Source organism: Dipodomys spectabilis, unplaced genomic scaffold, assembly GCF_019054845.1.
Source record: "Dipodomys spectabilis isolate Male_0828 unplaced genomic scaffold, ASM1905484v1 ptg000030l, whole genome shotgun sequence".
Lineage (NCBI taxonomy): Eukaryota > Metazoa > Chordata > Mammalia > Rodentia > Heteromyidae > Dipodomys > Dipodomys spectabilis.
Window position 1 is genome coordinate 6,072,808 of NW_024870707.1, and position 24,891 is coordinate 6,097,698.

General features: G+C 38.2%; 1 protein-coding gene across 2 annotated transcripts; it reads left to right on the top strand.

Annotated features, from left to right (window-relative positions):
• Positions 1-275: 275 nt before the first annotated feature.
• On the top strand, positions 276-24,617 carry Zfp91 (ZFP91 zinc finger protein, atypical E3 ubiquitin ligase). 2 transcript variants are annotated; one of them, XM_042675608.1, is made up of 11 exons: positions 276-1,438; positions 5,651-5,676; positions 10,725-10,931; positions 11,146-11,182; positions 11,773-11,874; positions 12,376-12,510; positions 14,131-14,181; positions 14,802-14,880; positions 16,080-16,194; positions 20,444-20,543; positions 20,989-24,617. In XM_042675608.1, the coding sequence occupies exons 1-11, from the start codon at positions 1,083-1,085 to the stop codon at positions 21,497-21,499; spliced, it is 1,719 nt and encodes a 572-aa protein (XP_042531542.1). In that variant the 5' UTR covers positions 276-1,082; the 3' UTR covers positions 21,500-24,617. The 2 variants fall into 2 exon arrangements, with proteins under 2 accessions (XP_042531542.1, XP_042531543.1); XM_042675609.1 differs by having other exon boundaries at positions 1,048-1,438; positions 11,776-11,874.
• Positions 24,618-24,891: the final 274 nt, after the last annotated feature.

Sequence of the window (24,891 nt, forward strand, 5' to 3'; positions counted from 1 at the left end):
AGGAACTGCGGGGGAGACCAAACCTCTCCCGTCACTTATTAGTAAAAACAAACACACAAATAAGAACTTTCCAGACTCTTTTCCGCCTCCAGTTTTCCTTTTTTTTCCCTCTCTCTCCTCCGAAGCGTTCACAAAAAACAGAACTACATTTCCCAGGCTGCTCTTGGCTACGCGAGCTACACGCATGCGCGAGGGGGCGGGCCCCGGACGTCAGCGTAACCCCGCCTCCGTCCTGCCGCCGCCATTTTTTTCAGAGACTTTCATCCGGCCACGGACGGGGGCTTTTTTTTTTCTTAAAGGAGAAGCGACAGCTCAAAAAATTCTGCCCGTCTTCCCAGACTTGGCGGAGCTGGGGACGGAAAGATCAAAGACAGGAAAGTGGGGTCCAATTGGAGGCGGAAGGGCATCCGGCCGTAAAGGAAGAGTAGAAAGAACCCCGCGGGCAGTCGCCGCTCCGTAGGGAAGCGGGTGCGCGCGCAGCCGGTGCAGGGTGCGCGCAAGGCGGGGAACGACCACCCACCGACTTCGCCAGACCCGCCCCTCCTGCCCGTAGCGTGCGTCTCACCCCGGCGAAGGGGGGTTGGGGGGAAAGAAGGTCACTTTGGGATTGTCGCGAGACGCATCCGTTTAACGGTGAGAACGGGTGCGCGGGGAAGGAAACCTCGCGCGCTCCCTAGGAGCCGTTTCCTGATTGGTGGGAAGCAGGGGAGGGGGCGGGACTTGGTACGTCGTTGCGTGTGAGCGCGAGGGGAGGGGCAAGGAGGCCGACCCTCCCCCTCCGATTGGTCCGCGTAGTGTGTGTGTGTGTGTGTGTGTGTGTGTGTGCGCGCGCGTGTGCGCGCGCGTGTGTGTGGCGGGCACGCGCGCGCGCCCCTAGCGGTAGCGGGCCTTGAGTGGCAGGAGGGGGGGGGGCGCCCTCGGAGCGGGCGGAGGGGAGGGGGGAAGAGCAGGTCCGGGTTGAGAGTGAGCCGGACGCTCCGGGCGGCGAGGGGGGCGGGGGGGAGCAGCGTCGCGGCCGCCGCCGCCTCCGCCGCCGCCGCCTGGGACGAGGGGGGGTGGGGGTGGGGGACGGACGAGCCCCGATGCCGGGGGAGACGGAAGAGCCGCGATCCCCGGAGCAGCAGGAGCAAGCGGCGGGAGAGGCGGCGGCCCAGGCGGTTCCGGAGGAATCCCAGCCCCGGCCCGCGGAGACGACGGCGGCGACGGCGACGCCTGCGGGGACCACGAGCAGCCGCGTGCTGAGGGGAGGTCGGGACCGGGGCCGGGCCGCGGCGGCCGCCGCTGCCGCCGCCGCCGCGGTGTCCCGTCGGAGGAAGGCCGAGTATCCCCGTCGGCGGAGGAGCAGCCCCAGCGCCAGGCCTCCCGACGGCCCCGGGCAGCCGGCCCAGGCCGCGAAGCCCCCGTCGCCCGTGCAGGGCAAGAAGAGTCCGCGGCTCCAGTGAGTACACGCAGGGTTTGGAGACGGTGGGGAGAGACCCCCCGGTGCCCGCACGCAGCCCTCCCGGCTCCCGTAGCGCCCGCTCCACGTGACGCCCGCGCGCCCTGCCCCCTGCCGGCGCCGCACGCCAGGTGTCACGCCCGCACCCCGGCCTCCCCCCCCCCCCCCCCCGCTCCCCCCGTCCCCGTTCCCCCCCCACCCCACCCGAGCGGCGCCCGGGGTGGGGAGCACCCCTTCCTCCGCCGCCTGCCGCCCGGCCCTCCGCTGGCATCTGCGCCCCCTTTGTCAGCCCGTCCCTCTCCCCGGGGCGCCCTCCAGGGTGACATCACAGCCCCCCCCCCCCCGTTAGGACGGGGCTAGCTCGGTCCCTGCCGCAGGGCTGCGTGGCCCCCCCACCCCCGTCCCCCCCCTCCCCGCACACCCGCCAAGTCCCCTAGCTGCCCGGGTGCTCGTGTGCGCGCGTGTAGTTCCAGGGTTCTCCAGACTCCCCTCATTCTTTTAGTTGGGGGATAAACTGTAGCTCTCTGCCCATCTTAATTAAGTACAGCGTATTTTATGTAAATAAGTGGCGTTTATTTATTACGTAAATATTCATACTGTATATTTACGTTTATTATATAAATAAGGCCTTTGGTTGTTTTGTTTTGTTTTTTACCAACTACTGCGTATGTATTCTTTCGGCTTTTTTTTTTTTTTAACCTCTGTGTTAATGTAGAAACTTCATCTGAAAGGAACTGTTCTAGATGTAATACAGGAATTGTGGACAGAAAGCCTTTTAAAACAATGTTCACAGGTTAAGAATGCTGAAGCACACACGTTTGCAAATTGCAGACATTAGTAACATTAACTGTTGAGTTCATTACTGAAAACTTTTTTTCGCAAGTGAAAACACTTAGTCAAAGAAGGAAAATTGAAGGAGTGTGGTGCTGATTTTAGATGCCACCATTCTGACAGCAGGTTTAGCTTCTTTCTGAACCCAGAATGTTTTTAAAGCTTAAAACAGACCTTCCAGAATTAGGAGTTAAGTCTGTGATCTAGATATTTAAAAGACTTCTGGAAAGAGATTTCACATGACCTTCTGAGTTTTGACAGTGACTTAATAAAATGTACAACATTAACTGTATGAACTGTTCCTACTTTGTTCTGTAACAAATTCTTAAGAAAATTTTCAATTGAAGAACTGTAATTGCTGCAGATAGAGGGTTTTTTATGTTCCCAAGGATTTTATACTTCTGCATTTAATCTTCTACACTATAAAAGTTACCAATCTTAGATATAAAGGTCTCAACCTACCAATGTCTCCATTTTCTTCCCTATAGAGAATTAGATGTGAAGCAATGACCTGTCTGACCTCAGTTTATGTAAATTAAGTAGCAAGTGAACTACTTGTTCCTGCCATGTAGTAAATACTAGGTAAAACTTGGTTCTTTGAATAATGATGACCTGGCAGATTAATGAATGATTTGTAGTGCTGGGTTTTCTTCTGTGTCAATCCTGTGAAAAAGCATTTTTTTTTTGTTTTTGTTTTTTTGAGATTTAAATGCCTGCATTTTGAGGTAATTATACTTTAGTAGTTTTCCATATTTTGGCTATTTTTTTTGCCTAACTTGGCAAAAAACCCAATGAAGGCTTTTATTTTTGGTGGATGATGGAAGAGGTACTGGCAATTGAGATCAAACTCCATAAGTTTCGGGGTTTGATCTCAAATATAGTCATAGACCTGGAGCCACTGTGCATGTGCCACCACCCACCCCCATTACACTACTGTAATCCTAGCTACTCAAGAGGCTTAGATCTGAGAATCATGCCTCAAAGCCAGCCCAGGTAGTAAAGTCTTATATGATACTTATCTACATTTATCTACCAAAAAGTGGGAAGTGGAGAGCTGTGGCTCAAATGTTAAGGGTGCTGGCCTTGAGCAAAAAAGCTTAGGGACAGCACCCAGACCCTGTGTTCAAGCTTCAGGACAGGCACCAGTATATAATACTTATGTGTGTGTGTGTATGTGTATGTATATATATGTACATAAATATATGCGTGTGTGTGTGCACACAATGTGTTATATATGGTGTATAATACATGATACACATTTATGTCATTTGTGACACGTTCATAAAATGTATATGCATATGTGTATATATATTATGCTACATATACAGTATTACATGCATTACATTATATGTAACCATACATTGTATTATATTACATAAAATGTTATGTGTAATTATTAGATATAAACTAAAGCCTAATAGAGACTAGTAGCAAGGAAAGAAACTTAAACAGTTTACATAGTCATATTGTTTAAGAATCAGGACCATCATTTGCCAAATTTTAGACAATAAGTTACGTAGTTAGAATTCTCACTTGAATGCAGAAGTTTAAGTGTACTCTTAAGTTTAAGTTGTTTGATCCTTTAATTATATTCTACAAGAAATGTGGTAATGTTGGTATAGTTTTAGGGTACAGAAACATTCCTGCTTTTTGCTGGAATAGAAACCATGAAACTGTCAAACTAAGATTGGGTTAAAGTACCAAATAGCTTCATTTCATTCATTCTTTTTATTCACTGTCATAATGTCCTGTGTGTTTCCGATTTTAAAACTCAAAACAATACTTCTTTTTTTTTTAACAATGTAGCTGGTGGCTAACCTATTAGCCAATACTTGAGTTTTTTTAAATGTCTTCCTTTGGGTTCAGATGAATTTTATAGATGAAACAAAGTATTGTTCTACTTATTTTCTGGTGGTTTGAATTCACTTGTATTTTGTTCTGCTAAAAGCAAAATGCTAAACCATTGAATAGAATGAAGAGCTACTGATACTCTGAATCAAGAAAACTAAAATCCTTTGCCTCTAGAGAATTTCAGTTGTACTGACTGCAGTCCTGTGATCAGGATCCTAGAGTCAGCAGTAGAGTAGTAAACACAATGAACCATTTTAAAGCGTTTTTTTGTTTTGTTTTGTTTTTTCAAAATATCTAGCAATAACTTTCTTTTTCACTTCCAGCTAGCATAGTTACCTTGTGTTCATTGGAATGTTTGTAATAAAATTTTAACTTACACCAATCTTTAAAAACGTGGAGCAAAAATGATTACTATTTTTCACAGTTTTCAGTTGTATTAAGCTTATTTGCAAAAAGTAAAAATGAAAATCTGTTCTGCCCAGATAATACTGTATACTATCTTTTTGATAAAATCCCAAAGCTTACTTATTTCTAAAGTTGGATACTTTAGAGGAGTTCACTGTACGATACTTACCAGTTATGTATTAGATTGTACAGTACAAATTTATTTGTGATACAGAATTTAGATATAGACTTCATTTTGTTTGGTTTCTTGGTGGTTCTAAGTTTTGAACTCAGGGGCTCATGCTTTCATGACAGACCTTCTACTACAAGATCCTTACTCCAGCCATTTTTTTGTTTTGGTTATTTATGGGGGTACAGTCTGGCATTTTTGCCTAGAACCAACCTTGGTCTCAGACCACAATCCTCTTACCTTTGCACTGCTTAAATTAGGTGTGTACCACAACAGCTGATGTACTGATTAAGATATGGGCTCCATGACATTTTGCCTGGGCTAACCTCAATCCACAAGCTTGAGCCACCACACCTGTCTTTGATTTTGACAAGCAGTTTTTAGGTCTGATTAAGGTTTATATCCAGTTTTTATTAAAGTAAAATAGTATATAATAAGCCAGATCCTGAGCTTGCAGAGATTTTGTGGTATTTGCTACACTTGCCTTCCTGACACCCTCCTTTCTTGGCAGAAGTGTTTTAGAGGATATCTTGAACATATCATTTCATCCCTAGTTGCTCTTCTGAGTGAAATAAGGACATTAAGTTTTTATATGACTACTTAATGGAATATATTTTTGCATATTAATATCTGTTTATAATTAAAAACAACTGTTTGGATAGTATTCTAACTGCTTTCAGTCTTGAAAGTCACATATGACTACTAAAATTTATATTAATCAAAATTAAAAATTGAGTTCTTTCATTACACTAGCTAATTCAGGTGCTCAGTAGCCCCATGTGACTAACATTGGATAGTGCAGATACAGAATCTTCCTGCCAATGCTGAAAATTAGGTTTTGCTTTGGCAATAGTACTCAGTGCTTCATACATCATTTTGAAGATAAACCTGAGAGAAATAGTTATATTTCAAGAAAGTATACAAAATGCTCATTTGATGTTTGTCTTTTCTTTCAGATGCATAGAAAAAATAACTGGTAAAGGTAAGATTCTTACCTTATGTGTAAATTGCTCTGATTGTGTTAGAAAAGAGAATAAGCTACAGTCTGATCTTTCAAGTTCTGCATTTTAAAGGGACTTTCATTGAATAAAACATTACTGGGTTTGATAGAATCTATTTTGATGATATCAAGCAGATTTGAACAGTAGACTATCTTTGCATTACTTAGAAAATAAGAAGAAACATAATTAAGAGAGAAAAAGTGTATACAGAAAAAACTAGATGGATCTTGGTACTGGTAGACTTAAAATAACAGATTAAAGAATGCGAAAAGTAAAGATTTCAACCTGGTGAATAATTAAATGAAACCTAGAGTTTTAGCAGACAAAATATTTACATTGAATGTACTTTATTGCTTATTTGGATTGTGAAAAGAAGCTAATCAGGCTTTTTGCGTTTTAAAGAGAGCCTTCATTCTGGCTTTGCCCATTGGTCTATTAAAATTGCCTCCATCATGTTGAGCGGCTGCACATTTATTACATTTTTCTAGTAATCCGCTGTTCTTTGATGCTAAATTGAAATGCATAACATACTCCTTAAAACGGAAATAATTCATTTATTGTGTATACTCTTGATCCAGTTCTAACATAGCCAATATCCAACTCTGCAGTTCACTTAATGAAGTCAACCAATGTTAAATCCACTTACAGCTTGCTTCTTCCCCTTTCTTCTCCCTTCTCCCCTTTTCCTCTCCCTTCTCTCCTCCACCCTTTTCACTTCTCTGCTCTTCTTTTTAGCCTCCCAAATAGCTGAGATTATAAACATGTACTACTACATTTTTCTTAGCTTGGTTCTGTTTCATTCTGTGGGTATGTGTGTATTTGTATGTTACTTGAATGAAGCTTTTTTTCTGTTGTTTTTTTAATAATGCTTTACAGCTAAGTAAATGAAAATTCAGATTTTATGTCATTTAGGAGAATGATAGTATGATTAGAACTGATACTTGAATTGATGGCTGCTCAGGTTTCTTGTTGCTCTGATTCTTAGAATTTAAAACTAATATCCGATATTTTATACCATTAAATTTTTTGTGTAGGGCTGGGAAGGTGGCTCAGTGGTAGAATGCTTGCCTTGCATGCATGAGGCCCTGGGTTCAATTCCTCAGCACTACATAAGCAAAAAGAAAAAAGAAAGAAAAAAGCCGGAAGTGGCACTGTGGCTCAAGTGGTAGAGCATTAGCCTTGAGCTGAAGAGCTTGAGGGACAGCACCTAGGCCCAGAGTTCAGGCCCCATGACTGGACCCCAAAAAAAAACTTTTATGTAGAAAGCTTAACATTATTTTGTTCAAGTGGTTTTATCACTGTTGTTATTTGGAAAGTGTTACATATGCCAAGAATTATTTTCCCTGTTTGGGGATTATTAAGAAATTTTAGGTTATGAGAAAAATGAAAAAATTAGAGCAGTTTACCCTAGATTGTCTTCAGGGAAACTTGGAGAATGTGATGGAAATTTTTATCCCTTTTTTGGGGGATAAATTAAGTAATTTTTGTGTAGCTGTCCTAAACCAGAATGTTGACATATATAGTTTGTACAACTCTTAGGCGATTAAAACTTCATTCTAGATAATTTACTTCCCAAAATCTATCCTACATTAATCCACTAGCTAATGGTTCTGAGTCTGGATATTCTCAAAATCAAATCCCCATGTCTTCATTAGTTCACCTATTAGAGTAGCTGTTTTAACTCTATATGGTATATAGGTATGTAAGAACTGTATCCAACATATACTGACCGGTCAGCCTTGGGGAGACAATTTGCTTTTGGGCATTCTCACTTCTATACCTACAGAGGATAAGGAATTCTTAGGAATAAATATAGAAACTTTCAGGTTGTTTAGGTGATAGTTAAGGCTGGCATCCCTTCTTTGCCCATTTTGGGTTTCCTGATTAGCAGCACACAACCAATTTCATTATATTCACTAGTTTGACCCCAGTGTTGAAAGTTGTGAAAGACATGGTCATCCAAAGCCTTTCCTGTTTTGCTTGACTAGAAGTCTGCTTTGGTCATTATTTTGCCTGTCTCTATTACCACATCTTACCGTGGACTGTCACTGCTCACTTGATTACTGAAATAGAGTTATTATAAATGTAATCATATTAGAGCTAAGTGCAGAAATTTCATAACAGATTTAAAAAACTCCTTAAGATTCTTTTCTTCTTAGAACCACTATCAGAGCCAGAACTTGTATTAACCAGGTTCTTCAGAGAGATAGAACCAATAAGATAAGAAGAGATATATTTGAAGGGATTGTTTCATGCAGTTGTAGGACCTGTCAGGTTAAAAAAATATATATAGGACACTTGGGTTGCTTTCATATTTTGTATGCGGTAAATAATGCTGAAATGAATATGAGATTGCAACTACTTCTGGTACCAGTTGTAGTTCCTTTTGGGTATATACCTAGAAATAGGTATGGTGATTCTATTTTTAGTTTTTTAAGGAAGCTGCATCCATTTTCTAAAAATGCTGTATGAATTTACATTCTCACTAATAGTTTTCTCTAAACCCTCATTTACCATTGCTTGGTGTTACCCATTAATAGATATGAAGCAGTTTGAGTTTAATTTACATTTCCATGATGGTATTCCTTGACTACTGGTATTTTGAACAACATGGATAGAACTGGGAAGTGTTGGATCAATTAGCCAGAAATTAGCCACAGAAAGATGTGATTGCGCATATATATATATATATATATATATATATATATATATATATATATATATATATATGGAAAGGGAAGATGCTGATCATAGGATATAAAGTTTCAGTTAGACCAAAGAAATCAGTTTTAGTGATCTATTATTCTATACACAATAACAACAGTAAATAATAATACATCAAATATTTTGGAATTGCTGAAAGGAATGTTTAATACTGATCACCAATTGCAAGATAAAAGAATACCAGTGAGGATCTAATTGCAAGGGTCTCTTGCATGGTTACCCATGCATAGAGATCTGATTTCTAGGCATGTTTTTTTAGTCCAGTGTTTTTTAGTGGCAGGGAGAGGAGCATACCTAGAGACCACACACAGAGTTAACACAGGCAGTGGGAAAAAAGTAAGCCTAGCATTCTGAGGGGAAAAAAAAATATTGGGAGTTTCAACATTCAGAAGCCTTCTCCAAAAGCTGACATTTGAGTGGAGTGTTACTATCAGGGCTAGTAGAACTAAGCAGGCTCTGACATAATATTCAGTTGAGGGCAAAGGTAATTAAATGGAGGGGGGGAAACTCTTCTCTTTCCCCTACATAGCGAGATAAAGAATTTCTACAAGTGAACTGGTCCATGGAAAAGCTGTTCCCATGGAAGAGTTTGTTGTGTTGTTTGTTTTGTATTTTTGTTGAGATGGTCTTATCCAGGCGAGTCCTGAGTTCACAGTTCTCTTGCCTATCTATAATAAAGGAAGCTAGTTTAACTTGCTCATGAATGTGGGTTTGTTTTTGGTGGTTTTTTTTTTAGAATTTAGTGTAATAAAAATAATTGCATCAAACAATGATGGTTATATGGAATGTCAGGTTGACTTGTTAACAGTTAACTGCTAGCCCAATTGCTAGATCCACTTTCTCAATGACAGCATATGCCCTGTATTTTTGTTATGTAATTTTACAGCTTAATGTTAAAAGGTAGCTTTCTTTTCATAGTGTTTGCCAAGTACCTCCCTGTTAACTACCACCACCACTCCTCACACAATATACTAAGTACAGCTCTCATCCTAAGTATTTTTCATCTCTTAATTCTTTCTGTCTTCAATGTTTGCCCTTCCTCAAGCTTTTTGTGTGGCCTATGACTACAGTAAGCCTTTAGCTAGTCCCTAGGCATCTGCCCTGCATAGGTCTGCTCTTCATGTTTTTCCCTGCCCTAATCATTTTGATCTTATTTGAGTAAGATCTTACTTTCCAGTATAGTCCTCTCTACTTCTGTGATCTACCTAGCACTTTCTCATCCTTTAGAATATCTATTTAAATGTGAACTTCAAGCTAATTGTTACCTAAGAACCATTATTTCAGCGAACACTGGTTTTATGAGTTTCTGATTCAAAGAGAAAACATCCTTTTACTTTCTCAAAGCCAAAGCAATCTTAAGGGTTTTTAAGAAACAGAACTAATTAGCCTGATGCCTATACCTAGAAAATCATGAAATTTTGCCCTAAACTTTTAATATCTGTAGGAATGTTGTAAAAGTTCAGTTTTCATCCTTTTCTTTCAATATTCCAAGGATTTCTTCTGCCCTGAATAGTAGTAAGCAATAAGAGATAGCTACAGTAAAAATCCAAAATAATATATCTATACTATATAAATAATCTTGTTTAATATTAAAAATAAGTGAAGCAACTTGAGCTGTTAAAAACAATAGTTTTATGATTGAGGATCTTTTTTCCCCCCTATTTAAACATACACATTGGTAAAATTAGAATCCTCCAACTACATCTCAAGGCCTTAGGAAAATTTTATGTGCCTAAGAATAGGATGGATGTGTCCTGTGTTGTAAAGTTTTTGAGAGCTCTCTAACTGTTCCCCTCCATTCCACATGCCTACTAGCATTTCACAAGGGCTTCAGTTTCTCCGCATTCCCTTAGGCATCAGTTTTCCTTTTTTTCACTTAGCACATTAATTGTACAATGTAAGGGTTTTATTGTAATATTGCCATATATGCAAATACTTCTAATTTTATAGGTCTTCATTATGATTTTTTGGGGGGAGGAGGTGTTAGCTCTTATATTTATGCATTAGTTTATTTTAATAATTGGTGTAACTTAGTTTCTCTTTCATCAAATTACTGTGGTATATTTTAGGTGTTTCTCTTAGTACTACACTTTTTAGTAGATAAGGCAACAAACCATCTAGGGTAATGACATTAAGGATGAGGGATTTTGTTTTGAAAAGTTTTTAATGTTTGATTTTTGCTGTATTAAGAATTGGACCCAGAGCCTAAGTGCCTTTTAGTGACTGTATTTACAAATAGTAGATATTTAGGGGTGATTATTGGTTAACTGTAAACTTGAAAAGAATGACATATATTTTCATACAGATCCCAAAGAAGAGAAAGAAGACAAGTCTGTCCTTCCTCAGGAAGTTTCCACTGCTACAACTAGACCTAGCCGGGGCTGGCGCAGTAGTAGTAGGACATCTGTCTCTCGCCTTCGGGACACCGAGAATACCCGAAGCTCTCGGTCCAAGACTGGATCACTGCAGCTCATCTGCAAGTCAGAGCCAATTACAGATCAGCTTGACTATGGTACAGTGCAAGCTGTTATTTGTGTGGTTACTTACTGTCAAGTTTTACATAGTATTGAATATTTTTTCTAAATGTCTTAACTTTTTGGCAGGTGATAGTATAGGGAGGATTTTTTTTTAACAGATTTTACTTCATCTCCTTCTATGTAATTATCTCATGGCTTAAATCTTGGAAACACATATATACATAAAGTTTTATTTTGGCTTTATTCTAGAAGTTTCAGAAGAACATCAATCTCCTGGTGGCATTAGGTAAGATATTATATTTTTAAACCTTGAATATTCAGTCATATGAAATAATTCAGAAGTTAAAGGATTTTGAGCTGTAACCGAAACTAACCTCAGTTTGACTATTATACTTAGATCTATTTGACCTTGATTATAGCTTAAGCTCTCTGAGATTTAGGTACCTAGTCTAGAGACCAGGGGTTTTATACCTTCTGTGATTAGGTTTATTATGACCATTTTGGGAATTACTGTAGAATGAAAGGTATTTTGACTAAATTTTGAGAATTTATCAGTATCCTTTTGTTATTTGTCTCTGTTGATAGGTCTTTTGTGATCTACTAGATTACCAGACATAATATTATATAAATTTGTTTCTTACTTTTTAGTGCCCCACTGTCTTTATATAATAAAGTGATATGATAGCTAAGAATTCCGTATTTTGTATTCTAGTAATTATATAGATTAAAACAACTAGTTTATAATCCAACTAGATCATAAGGATGAAAATTTATATAATTTAATGGGACTATTTGGTCACCTCTAAACAAATCACTAAACTAGGCAGACATGATCCTTGCACCCAGAATTTCTCATTTGTATTTGATTATTTTTAGTAGTGATGAGGAAGAAGAGGAAGAAGAGATGTTAATCAGTGAAGAGGAAATACCATTCAAAGATGACCCAAGAGATGAGACCTACAAACCCCACTTAGAAAGGTATACCTTAGATGTAACTATTATTTGTCAAGGAAAATAAGTTGGAAAGCACTTATGTTGTAGTCAAACTAAATATATATACTAATAATTTTTAAAGGAAAGATTATGAACTCATTTTGCAAATACAATATTTAGTTCTCTCTTCCATTTGTAGAACTTAAATTTGATTGTATACAGATTATTAGATGTGTGTGTTTTATCTTTTTAAAGTAAAATGATTTGCCCTGATATTTGTATTGTTTTACAACTCTAATGAGATTGAATTACAACTATAATGAGGTTGGATTTTAGGCATTGGGTTTTTAGCCTTGGGGATTCCTTCTGTACCTACCATGAATACATCATTACTGTGTACCTGGTGGAAAATTACAGTTCATGAACTGTGAATCATAATTTTATGCTAAGTCAGTAATAAACTAAGCTTCAGCCTGCTATCACAGACTGCCTTGAAGAAGAAAAATCTTTAGTAGAATAACTGTTGAAATTCATTTGTACTTTCAGGGAAACCCCAAAACCACGGAGGAAATCAGGGAAGGTAAAAGAAGAGAAGGAAAAGAAGGAAATTAAAGTGGAAGTAGAAGTAGAGGTAAAAGAAGAAGAGAATGAAATTAGAGAAGATGAAGAACCTCCTAGGAAGTAAGTAGGCAGTGTTCATGAAAAATGAAATCTTTTGGAAGCCACTTGTGAAAAAAAGGATGAAAGGCTGAGACTAGAAGGATATGGACATGTATATACTTCAAAATGTGATTTTTTTTTTTTTTAATTTAAAAGGAAAATTTGCCTTATTAATCAGGTACAAGTTTCACTGGAGAATCTCCTCAAAAGCTTGAAACGTTTGAACTTTTTAAGTGAATGCAGTATGTAATTCTGAATGAACAAGTTAGGCAGTAGCAGTAGAGGACACAAAGGGAATAGAAACAACTATTAAAAATATGGCAAATAAGGTCATATTCAAGAAGAATAAGTAAAAGGATGTGATATTCTTGATTTTATTTTTTTTTACAAAACAACCTTTTGCTACTAACCACTTTTCACTGCAGAAATAAGATTTAAGTATTAGACTTCTTTGTTTTATTGCAAGGAAACTAGTTACTTTTTAAGGTTTTTAGATAATAAACTCTCAATCTACTTTTAAGCTGATTGAATTTAGTTGATAAACTTTATAACAACTCTTCAAGTAATAACATGGATATTTATTCAGATCATCATAAGATACAGTTTATGATGGGCTGGGAAGGTGGCTCAGTGGTAAGCGCTTGCCTTGCATGCCTGAGGCCCTGGGTTTGATTCCTCAGCACCACATAAGCAAAAAAAAAAAAAGCCAGAAGTGGCACTGTGGCTCAAGTGGTAGAGTGCTAGCTTTGAGCTGAAGAGCTGAGGGATGGCGCCCAGGCCCTGAGTTCAGGCCCCACAACCGGACCCCCCTACCCCCCCCCCCCCAAAAAAAGATAGTTTGTGAAATTCATATATTTCTGTTTCGTGCTGGTTTGAAAGTGGCATTACATTACTTCAGAGTAAAGTCTGGCTTATCTTTGCTTTTATATATTCTGAGTGTTTATTTTACCTTTGCTTTTATGTATTCTGAGTTATCCTTTGCATCTGATACCTGCCAGCCATCCTCCCATCTAGAATTCAGTAGACTCTTAGTATTCAGTGGAATGTGATTACCAGGAGACTGCCATTGGAAAAAAATTATGAATGTTCAGCATACATAAAGTTCAGTATTCTAATAATCCTCAAAATATACCTTCATCTTGTATATAGAAGAGGGCTAAGCATTGATAATTTGAAACTCCATGGAGTATGTTCCCTTACTGTTATACATATTAATACTGCTTACCAAAATCTCAAATCTTATTTCTTCCTTTTTCTTAAATACAATTGCTTGATTCACTTTCCCATAATAGTGCCCAACTTCCACTAAGGACATGGCACCTTCAGCAGATTTAAAATTTTCAATTTGTTGCTTAAATTAAGCACATTGCCTGCTGGTTTTGGCTTTAAAGAAATAGTGTGATTTTACTTGGGTTTTGGGTACCATTTGTGTTTTGAAGATATACTTTCACAAAATTAATGGCAGGAAAACAATGATGATTTAAATACAGCTGATGATAGCCTGGGACTAGCTCAGAGCTCTGGATCAACTGAGCTGTGTAATGTATATGAAAGACTGTTTTCTGTTTTTACCATACTTAGTCAAAACCACATAAATAATAAAGGCTAAATGTATGTAACCAATTTTTTTTCTCTTTATAGGAGAGGAAGAAGACGAAAAGATGACAAAAGTCCACGGTTACCAAAAAGAAGGTGAGGAATTTATTTTCCTGGTTTTTGTTGCTGTTTGGTTTGCTTTTGGTTTTGTGCCGGTTCCTAGGGCATGAACTAAAGGCCTGGGTGCTGTTGTTTGTTTTTTGCTTCTTTTATGGTTAATTGGAGATGAGTCTCAGTGAACTTTCCTTCCCAAGCTGGCTTTGAACCATGATCCTCAGATCTTAGCCTCTGAGTAGCTAGGATTTATAGGCATGAGCTACCTGCGCCCAGCTTATTCCTGGGTTTTTGCACCTTGCTTCTGGTGTTGGGTACTTTGCTTGATTATATAGTTCTCATACTAATCCTGCTGGGATGGCTTATTACAGAATTGCACAAATGTGTTATTAGTGTTCATGTTCATGATGCATAAATGATGGCTTTTTATTTTTACTACAGGGTGGTGAACTTTCTAAATTTTAATTTTTCTTGAGGGGGGATTCTTAGTTTATTTGTACCATTTTTAAACCCTGTTGAACATTTGACAGTTTCTTATTGTCTCCATTACAAATTTCGTGCTATGTAATAGTAAAGAAATTTTAATTGTAATTATCAAATAGCTATTGTTCAGAATACAGAATGCCACTTTTGCTAACTTTTCTCCAAAATTTTGATAATAGAAAAAAACCTCCAATCCAGTATGTTCGTTGTGAGATGGAAGGATGTGGAACTGTTCTTGCCCACCCTCGTTATTTGCAGGTGAGTGGAGATGTAATATAACAGCCATTCAGGTTATATCCCATTATCTGTCTTTATACCTCATGTGAACTGGTATTTGTATGCTTTATTATTGACATATAACATTAAGTGAAATTTTAAGTATATAATTATTTTAGTAATTCTATCATAGCCTACTTCTTAGAACAAGATCCTTGAGACTATGTAATTTATAAAGAACCAGGAATTTATTACCTTATGGAAATCCAATAACATTATTCCACCATCTGGTAAGGGCCTTCTTAAAGGATGACCTCATAGTGTACTGAAAGGCCAAAAATCAAGAAGAGGATGAGGAGGAAAGAAGGAACTGGACCTCATTTTTATAACAACCCTCTCTCCATACTAACAAATTTCATTCATTCATAAAGCAGAGCATTTAAGCACCTCCTTTAGACGCTACCACTTACCATATCTAGGGATACACTTAAACCATAGCAGATCATGGTTTCAAAGGGAAAAAAAGTGAAGAAAAAGACTAAATAACCTGACCCCAAACAGGACTCCCCTCAGAATTATGGAATTGTGCATATTTCCCAATATGATATAAATACTAAAGATGTTAGTAGTAATACACTAAGATACAGAAAAATAGATTTTATTTTAATGTACATTAGAAAAAATGAATTTAGTAACCCAAATACAATTTTACAGAATGAATAAGAGGTATTTAGGTTTATTTTTCATTTTAAGTGAACTGATTTTTTTAAATGAAGTGGGGATTCCGTTTATATTCAGTTCTAGCAGAAAACATGAGCTACTACTCAGGAAATGCCTGTTTGATCTTGAGCAGCAAATAAAATATGAGAGTAAGATTCTCTCATGAATCATAAAATCATGGTTCTGTTACAACAATAACTGCTATTTTGCTGTGTGCCATTTGCCACACTACACACAGTAAAATATATGATCTCTTTATTCTCATAACAACACTGTGAGACAGTTTTCCCCATTTTACAGATGAAAACTGGAACTTGAAATATTTAAATACATCTCCTTAACATCTCATTGCTAGTGGGTAACAGACATTAGAACCTAGATGAACATACTAACCTTTTTAATTTTAAGAATTTTACTCTTCAGTTTCCTCCTCCTACATGGTTTTCCTTTAGAACTTTTGACTTAGCAAAGAAAAGAACTCTCAAGAAACCTTAATGTTTGTCTTTTTATATTTTGCTTAGCACCACATAAAATACCAGCACTTGCTGAAGAAGAAATATGTGTGTCCCCATCCCTCCTGTGGACGACTTTTCAGGCTCCAAAAGCAACTTCTACGGCATGCAAAACATCATACAGGTACCTTTTGGGGTATTTTTGTTTCTGTTTTTAATGATTTTTAGATTTGAATCCAAAGCATCATATCTGCTAGGCAAATGTTCTACTGGTTACTTTTGAAATAGGGACAAGATGTTTTCAATTAACCAAATAAACTATACTTTAGGAATAAGTCTTCTAGAAAAGCCTACCATTAATCAGTTTGAAAAGTATAAAAGTGGAATGGAGTACATTTCATTAAACTGCACATGGTGACATACACCTGTAATCCTAGCACTTGGGAAGCTAAAGCCAGAGGATTCTTAAAAGTTTGAGGCCATCCAGGGCTATGTAGTGAAACCTGTCTCAATAAATGACAGAAAGAAATACTCATGTACCTGATCGACTTACACACACACACATACACATATAATACATTCATAGTGATTTAAAATAAAATTAAGGCAGGCACTGATGGCTCATGCCTAGAATAACAACTACTCAGGCTGACATCCAAGGATCATAGTTGGAAGCCAGAAAATGAAATAGCACTATTGTACAAATGGTAGAGTCTAGCCTTAAGGAAAAAGTTCAGATACAGCGCCCATGCCCCACTACTGATAGAAAAGAATTAAAACTCATTTAGTCTTCATTCATGTGATGTTGATAAATTTTACAAGTGATGATATATGGCTTTTGAACATTCATCTTTTAATTTCTTTTTATAACTTTTATGACAGGATAATGATGATTTACTGAGCATATATTTTTCTACCAACGGTGAACTGAAAATTTACATATATTTTTGATAATCCATTCAACACCTCTAAGTTACTTGGTTTAGCTTTGATTTATAGTTAAAAAACTGTAGTACAGGGATAGTAAGGGGAAACAAAGGAGGAGGCAACAATGCTTGATAAGAAATGTACTCATTACCTTGCTCATATAATTTTATCTCCTCTGTATGGTATTTTCACAATAAAAAATTTATGAATAATCAAAAGTAGTAATAATAATTAATTTACCTGTGATTACCTAACTGATTTTTGACATAACTAGGATTTCTGAATTCTAGTCTAGGCAGATATTTATAGTAACTCTTGGGAACTGAATGTGGTAAACATTGGGAAGAAAGCCAAAATTGTAAAGGAGGCTCATGTATAATATATAACCCTTAAGTCGCTCCTGAAACTTGGGCAGTTTTTATAAAGGTAGCTATTAAATTTGTATGCAATAACATGTTCCTACTCCTACAGGAAATAACAAAAAAGAGAAGCTCAGTGCAATAATCTATATTCTAGAATGGACTCAATTCCATACATTTGTAGCGCTGACAATCTCATTGCAGTTCAACTTGAAAGGACAAATTGAGCTGATAATTAGTGGCACATATTACTAACTGGGTATGTCCCAAATACTTGATTACTATGTATGTTACTTTCTCAGTCTTGTTGGATAAGACCAGAGTTGTAGAAATAAGCCCCTTCCCTAACAGGATATTGAGCTACATACTCTGCCCTTCATTTGCTCTATGTGTGAATTAGGCAAGTTACATATCACTTTTCCTTAACTGTAAATTACGGAACATGTGTCTCACAGAGCTACTGAAAGGATAAATTGATAATACCTGGTAATGTTTATTGTGTTCAGAGCCTGGCACATAGCACCAGAATATGAATTTAGGTCTTCATCACTTCAGAGTCTTTGCTTTATAGTGTATATCTTGAGAGAGAATTACTCAGTTTTTTTGCTCCTTGATGTCAGTAGTTTAGCCCATAGAAATTGTTTCTGATAGCCAGGTTAATTTATTTTAGCTAAATATCACCAGTCTGCTATGAGAAATAGTCCTGTAAGCTCATTCTATTCCAGGTTAGTAGTTTCATGGTTTCCTTTTGCAGATTAACATTTATTAACCATCTTTGCAGATATAATCTATTTAGTAATTGAATGTCTCTCCTAGAGTTTCATACAAGTGGAGAAAACCTCCTTGTATTAGAACTGTATTTTTAGACCTTGTTATAGACGGTTTGGAGCACAGACTAATCAGCATAGTTCACTTGGGTTTTTGTTCTCCTTAAGAATATTAGAACATAGCCGGGCGCCGGTGGCTCACACCTGTAATCCTAGCTACTCAGGAGGCTCAGATCTGAGGATCACAGTTCAAAGCCAGCCCAGGCACAAAAGTCCACGAGACTCTTATCTCCAATAAATCACTAGAAAACCAGAAGTGGCGCTGTGGCTCAAGCAGTAGAGTGCTTCTCTTGAGCTGAAAAGCGCAAGGATAGCACCCAAGCCCAGAATTCAAGCCCCACAGCCGACAAAAAGAAAAAGAAAAAAAAGAATATTAGAACATGTGTTTTTTGGGGGGGGAGAGGGACACAAATGGAGCGAGGAAAGGTAAGCAAGTACAGTCATTATATTCAATGTACATTATATAAAAATTGAACTGTATAGCTTGAAATTAGGGAAATGAGGGGAGAATGGTGGACGGGGAGATGTTGATCATCAAGATGTACACTTATAACCTGACTTTTGGAATTGAAACCTCTCTATACAGCTGTTTAATAAAAAATAAAGGAACAGCAGACTCTCAGACATGGTAAAACATCATTTAATATGATCCCCATGTGATTCCTGTATATGTTTTTAAGTTTGAGAAAAAAAATACCACACTTAGTTTTAAAAGCTGTTTGGGAAAGAGATTGAATTGGATATTACGACTTAATTTATATTCATTTTTGCTTTGAATATATTGAGTAATTTTTAAATGGAATAGAAAATGTGATTATTAATTTAACCAGCATTTATTGAGAACCTGTTAGTCTATTTTCTTTCTAACCAAGTAATAAATAGACAAATACAATTCTTTTTTGTCCCATTGTTTTACACTATATTACCTTATTCATCAAAAATGGTGTGAGCTGGCCACTGGTGGCTCATGCCTGTAATTCTAGCTACTCAGCAGTCTGAGATCTGAGGATCATGGTTCAAAGCCAGCCCGGGTAGGAAAGTCCATGAGACTCTTACTTCCAATAAACCACCAAAAAACAGGAAGTGGCATTGTGGCTCAAGTGATAGAGGGCTAGCCTTAAGCTGAAAGCTGAGAGACAGTACTCAGACCCAGAGTTCAAGCCCCATGACCCCCCCCCCCCCCAAAAAAAAAAAGTATAGAACTGGGAAAAGAGTGTTATAGAGACAAGAAGATAGTTGAATGGTGCAGAAGATGTAGGTAGGAGAATACGGTTAAGAAATGTAAGAAATATATATTTGGATGAGAAGTTTACATTCGTAACTGTCTTGGTTAACTTTTTTTGATAGTACTAGAGTATGAACTCAGGGTTTTACTTGAGCCCTATGCCAAGGGCCCTTTTTTCTTTTAGTTATTTTTTAGGTAGGGTTTCTCATTTTTGCCTGGAACTGAACTCAGACCAAGATCCTCCTACCTGTAGTCTCCCTGTGTGTAGATGGATTACATGCATGGCATCACCAGGACAGCTGTTTTTGTTTAGACTGGATCTTGTTAACTTATTATTCAAACTGGTTCCAAGCCTCCTTATCTCTGCAATGCTGGGATTACAGGTATGAGTCCAACCCTGACTGAAATAGATTACTATTTTAGCTATGGGTTAGTTTCTTTTTCCAGGAATAAAATAAAAACCAGACAGACTAAAGTAGCTTATGCTTGTAATCCAGTCTCCTAGAGAGGCAAGAATCTAGAGTATTGATTTTTCAAGACGAGCCTGATAGCAAAATATTAGTAAGAACCTATCTCAACAAATAAGGTTGGTATGAGGAAGCACATCTAGAATCCCAGCTGTATCAGAAGATAGAAGGGTCTCTGAGACTGGCCTTGGGCAAAAACTCAGTACCATCCAAAAAATAAGGCAAAGAAAGATCAGGTGCCTGGTTCATTTGTGGTTCTTCTATGGCAAGCACTATGACCTGAGTTCAAACCCAGTACTGCAAAAAAGAAAAAGAATAAAGTCCATGGAAAAATGTAGTTATTTGTAACCAATTTATTGGATCTGGATTATTAGCAAAACTAGATAAGGATTCCAATTTTCTTATTTATACCTAGGCTTTTGTTTGTTTTTTGAAAGTCACTTAAGTTAGACTAAAAATCAAAACAGAAAAAAAGTAACTAAATTTTGTTTACCCCAAGTGTTTACATATTGAAAATAGCATTGCTTTTTCTCTAAATTGACCTCCTGATCACCAGATCACGTTGATGAGCTAAGAAAAGTACTCAAGAGTCCAATCAGAATACTAACTACGTTATTTTTCTTCTTAGATCAAAGGGATTATATTTGTGAATATTGTGCTCGGGCCTTCAAGAGTTCCCACAATCTGGCAGTACACCGGATGATTCATACGGGCGAGAAGCCACTGCAGTGAGTATTCACTTGCTAGTGAACATCTGGCTGAAAAGTGCACACCTCACTTTCAGCTCTGTTCCTTAGAAACATGTCAGATTGGATATTGATCAGATAAGCTGCTTAGTGGCTTTTGTCTTACTGCTTTTCAGGCAAACAGAAAAAAATCAGATTTCCATGGTAGTAGTTTCCTAATCCTTCACAAAAAGTAAATGTTACTGATGTGTGTGTTTGTGTGTGTGTGTGTGTGTGTGTGAGAGAGAGAGAGAGAGAGAGAGAGAGAGAGAGAGAGAGAGAGAGAGAAGAAAGAGCGAATAAAAGTGGGGGGAGAGAAAGAAAGGGGAAGGAGAGGAGTGAGGATAAAGAGAATGCACAAGCACGTAGGAGGGTAAGGTCTTACTTGACCCTTGAATAAGAGCTCTTTATTTCTCTTTGATTACCCATTCTCTTTGTTTCTCCTTAGATGTGAGATCTGTGGATTTACTTGTCGACAAAAGGCGTCCCTTAATTGGCACATGAAAAAACACGATGCAGACTCCTTCTACCAGTTTTCTTGCAATATCTGTGGCAAAAAATTTGAGAAGAAGGACAGCGTAGTGGCACACAAAGCAAAAAGCCACCCTGAGGTGCTGATTGCAGAAGCTCTGGCTGCCAATGCAGGCGCCCTCATCACCAGCACAGATATATTGGGCACTAACCCAGAGTCCCTGGCACAACCTGCAGATGGTCAGGGACTTTCTCTTCTTCCTGAGCCCTTGGGAAACTCAACTGCAGGAGAGTGCCTGCTGCTAGAAGCTGAAGGGATGTCCAAGTCGTACTGCAGTGGGACGGAGCGGGTGAGCCTCATGGCTGATGGGAAGATCTTTGTGGGAAGTGGCAGCGGCGGGGGCACTGAAGGGCTGGTCATGAACTCAGATATACTCGGTGCTACCACAGAGGTTCTGATTGAAGATTCAGACTCTACTGGACCTTAGTGGAAAGGAAGACTTTGGGCACTGGGACAGTTCAGACTTTGTATTTAAAACATAAAAAGGACAAAAAAAAACAAAACAAAAAACAAACAAAAAAACACCCAACAATTTAAAGCATTTAAAATCTAGTAAAATAACTGAAGGGCCTGCTCTTTCCATTGTGTATCACAGCACATCCATCCATCCCCTGGATCTCTCTCTTGTCTCCCCTAAAAATATTGATGTTGCCTTTCCCATAAAGGTAGATGAAAAAGAAGCAATCCTCATATTCAGTTCTGGCCAGTGGCAGACTTCCTACTCATCAACAGATCCCCTTCTCAAACCTGTAACTGATGTGCTCTGGATCAGCTCTTAATTCTTAATAGTATATTACTGTTTTCTAAATCCTTTCTCCTCTACTGCTGCCCTATAGTTCTGGCTTCTACCCACTGCAACACACATATCCTCAAATAGTATATAATTCTAATCTTTGGAGGCTGGCAGCTTAGCTTGACTTGGCACTTTAGGGCCCCCTTTGCCATATGTGTTGTTAAAACACACATCTGTCTATCCCCTCTTCCTCTTTTCCCCTTAGGTTTGGAAGGAAAAATACATGGGGACCATATCGTCTCTAATCCCAGCACCTCATTCCCCTTCCCCAAGCTCCTTATGGCTCTTCTGGTGCTCACTTGCTTAGAAGCAGGCTCCCAAAAGGAGTAGGCTGCCATCTACAGTCTCTGGCTGTACAGTAGTGCTCTAGATCAGTGAGAAAAGTCCCAGGCTAATGGCAAAAATTTGCACTTTGAACATGTGTGTTTTTTTGTGTTGTGGAACCTGAGATTCCTTATTTATTAATGGAAAGTCTGATTTTTTTGGGGGGGGGTCTTTGTCTATATTTGGGGGGCTGGGCAAGATCATTCTGACATGGGATCCTTCCACAAGAGGTACTTTAAAGGCAAAGCATAGGGTTGAAGAAGCACAGCCAGCCTCTGAAATCAGCTCTCCAGTGGCCTTAAAAGATAGCTGGTCCTCCCCACTAACAAAATCACTACAGTAGTCTAGTGCTTTTTTTGGAAGCCTTTATAGGGAACGATGATAGGTTTGTGATAACTAGTATGCTCTTGACATTTTTGCAGAGCACTAAGATTTAGGAATGTCGAGAGGATGAGAAGAGTGTTTTCAGAGTCTGAATTACAGATAGATTTTCTCTTGTGCATTTACTTCTTTCGTCCCCATCATTTCCTTACATATACCTCCCTACCAGCCTCTCTGGCCTCATTTTGTTTTCTCTCTTGCTATTCCAGCTCCATATTAGTGGAGGACTCTTGTCATTAGTGAAGGAACAAAGTCAGGAATTTCAAAGTTGAAGAGACCTTCTCTGCTTTGTTTTCCTTTTAATAATCCTCAGAAGAGAAAAGGCTTCAATAAACAAAGTTGATGATGTAATGGCTTTGTCATTAACCTAAATTATTACTTCCCTTAAGTAAGGGATTTCATATGCTATGTATTGTTTATTACTGCCAGTGGGAGACACAGGTAGTTTTTACTTTTATTTTTCTATTGATAACTCAGAAGATGGAAAATTTATTTGGGCTGATTTTTAGAAAATTAAAAGGACAGTTCCTATGCTGTGAACCTCAGAAGCTAGAACTAAAGGCTTCCCCTATTCATTGTCCATTGTCGCAAGTGTATGATGGCTGTTGGAAAGAATGGAGTTTTCTGAGAACAAAATAAGGAACAGTTTGTCTCCCAAACACTAAAACTACAAAGTTTATCATTTTTTTCTTTATTTTTCCCCTCAAAAGAAGAATAACAAAATGTCATCTCTGAAAGAGGCTTACTGTACACCCACTAGTGTCAGTGGTTAGGATGCCAGAGAATAGGGAGTGAGACACCTACAGTGAACAGTTTAAAATACGCCATTGTTGTGGGTTTGGGTGGTGTGTGTGTGTGTGTGTCTTAAGTGTGTAAGTAAGAGCACTGCAGATTTGCCATCCAGTGTGAGAGTCCAAAATGAAATCAGGAGAAAAGGGATGTAGATTATTCATTTCTTCCCACTTTGGTATTGCTGAGTGGATTTGAAAATATCAGGAGATGGATTTATTGTTTCACTGGCTGGCATCTGTATCATACACTTTTGGGGTTTTGTTGCACTTAGATGTTTATCTCCATAGTTAAGGTTACTGTAGCCAACCACAGGAAAGCAAACTGCATTAAAACAAACGTCTTCTCTTTCTGGGATGGGAGAAGGTAGATTATTCCCTGAAAAAATTCTCATGAAGAACTTTTCCAGCAATGAATTACTGTAGCAGTTTGAGTATTTTTGATGAACTTTATTAAGATTTTTTTTTCTCTTGAGAAAGGAGTGCTAGCATAAGAGGGTTGAATGCAAACTAAGCCCCAATCTTACTTCTTTTCTGTTCTTTCTATTTCATTGTTCTTCCATGCAACTCATTTACTCTTGAAAATCTATTTCCTACTCTAGTCACCTCCTTGTTACCTTTTTCATTCTTTTACTTCATATTGTTTATCTTGAATTGGCAGTTCTAAATTCTGGGGATACAGGTGATATAACTTCGATATTTTAGGGAGATGTGCTTGCTCCTTGTTTATGCTTATCCAAGGTAATTTTCATAATTAGACTTAATATATTTCACAGAGTTTAAACCAACACTGGCCAGGAATCCTTGGGATAAAGAACTATGAAAGTACAAGAAAACATCCATATAGAGTACTTGAACCTCCTTTGTACCTGTCTAGAGGGAAAAAAATTATTAAATTAACCAATCCAAGTAAGGTGGTTATAGTCTCATTGTTTATAAAGTACCAGTTTTTCCTCCTCCTGTCTTTCCCCATTTTTCAATGTACTCAAGAAAACAAAAAATGTAATAGATCAATCCTATTTCCTGAGAACCTTTTTTTTTTTTTTTTTTTTTTTTTGCCTGTTGAAATGTGCAGGTCCCTTCTCCTTTGATGGGAGAAATGGGTAGGTAACTGAATCTAGATTGATTGGAAAGGTTATGTAAAAAGAAATTATAATAAAAGGGATACTTTGCTTTTCAAATTCTTGTTTTCTCTTACCCTAGGTCTAAGGTATATCCTAAATAAATATGTAAAGAGAAATAAAAATTATTTCCTGGAAGCCACTTGTCTTCCTTAGTTGTATCGACCTAAGTTATTGTAGTGGTAAAAGAGTTAATGCTGCTTACCAAGTGCTCTCAGCTGGCTTTATGTGTGGAATACATTGTTTGCTCTTTGTGGAGAGTCAAACTTTTGACTCAGTTGTTGATTTCCAATGCTGAAATGCCAACACATTCTGTGTTCAGCAATTTTGGAACTCTTTAGATATTTCAGTAAGATGAGTAGCCCTATTCATCTAGTAGAGCAAACCATTAAGGATGCTGTGTGGTGAATTC

What these genes read in the sequence shown, in the direction of transcription:
- Zfp91 (XM_042675608.1), top strand. Translation starts at nt 1,083, where the DNA reads ATGCCGGGGGAGACGGAAGAGCCGCGATCCCCGGAGCAGCAGGAGCAA. An exon ending in TACAAACCCCACTTAGAAAG is followed by an intron (nt 11,875 to 12,375) that starts GTATACCTTAGA and finishes TTGTACTTTCAG; the next exon opens with GGAAACCCCAAAACCACGGA. An exon ending in ACGGGCGAGAAGCCACTGCA is followed by an intron (nt 20,544 to 20,988) that starts GTGAGTATTCAC and finishes GTTTCTCCTTAG; the next exon opens with ATGTGAGATCTGTGGATTTA.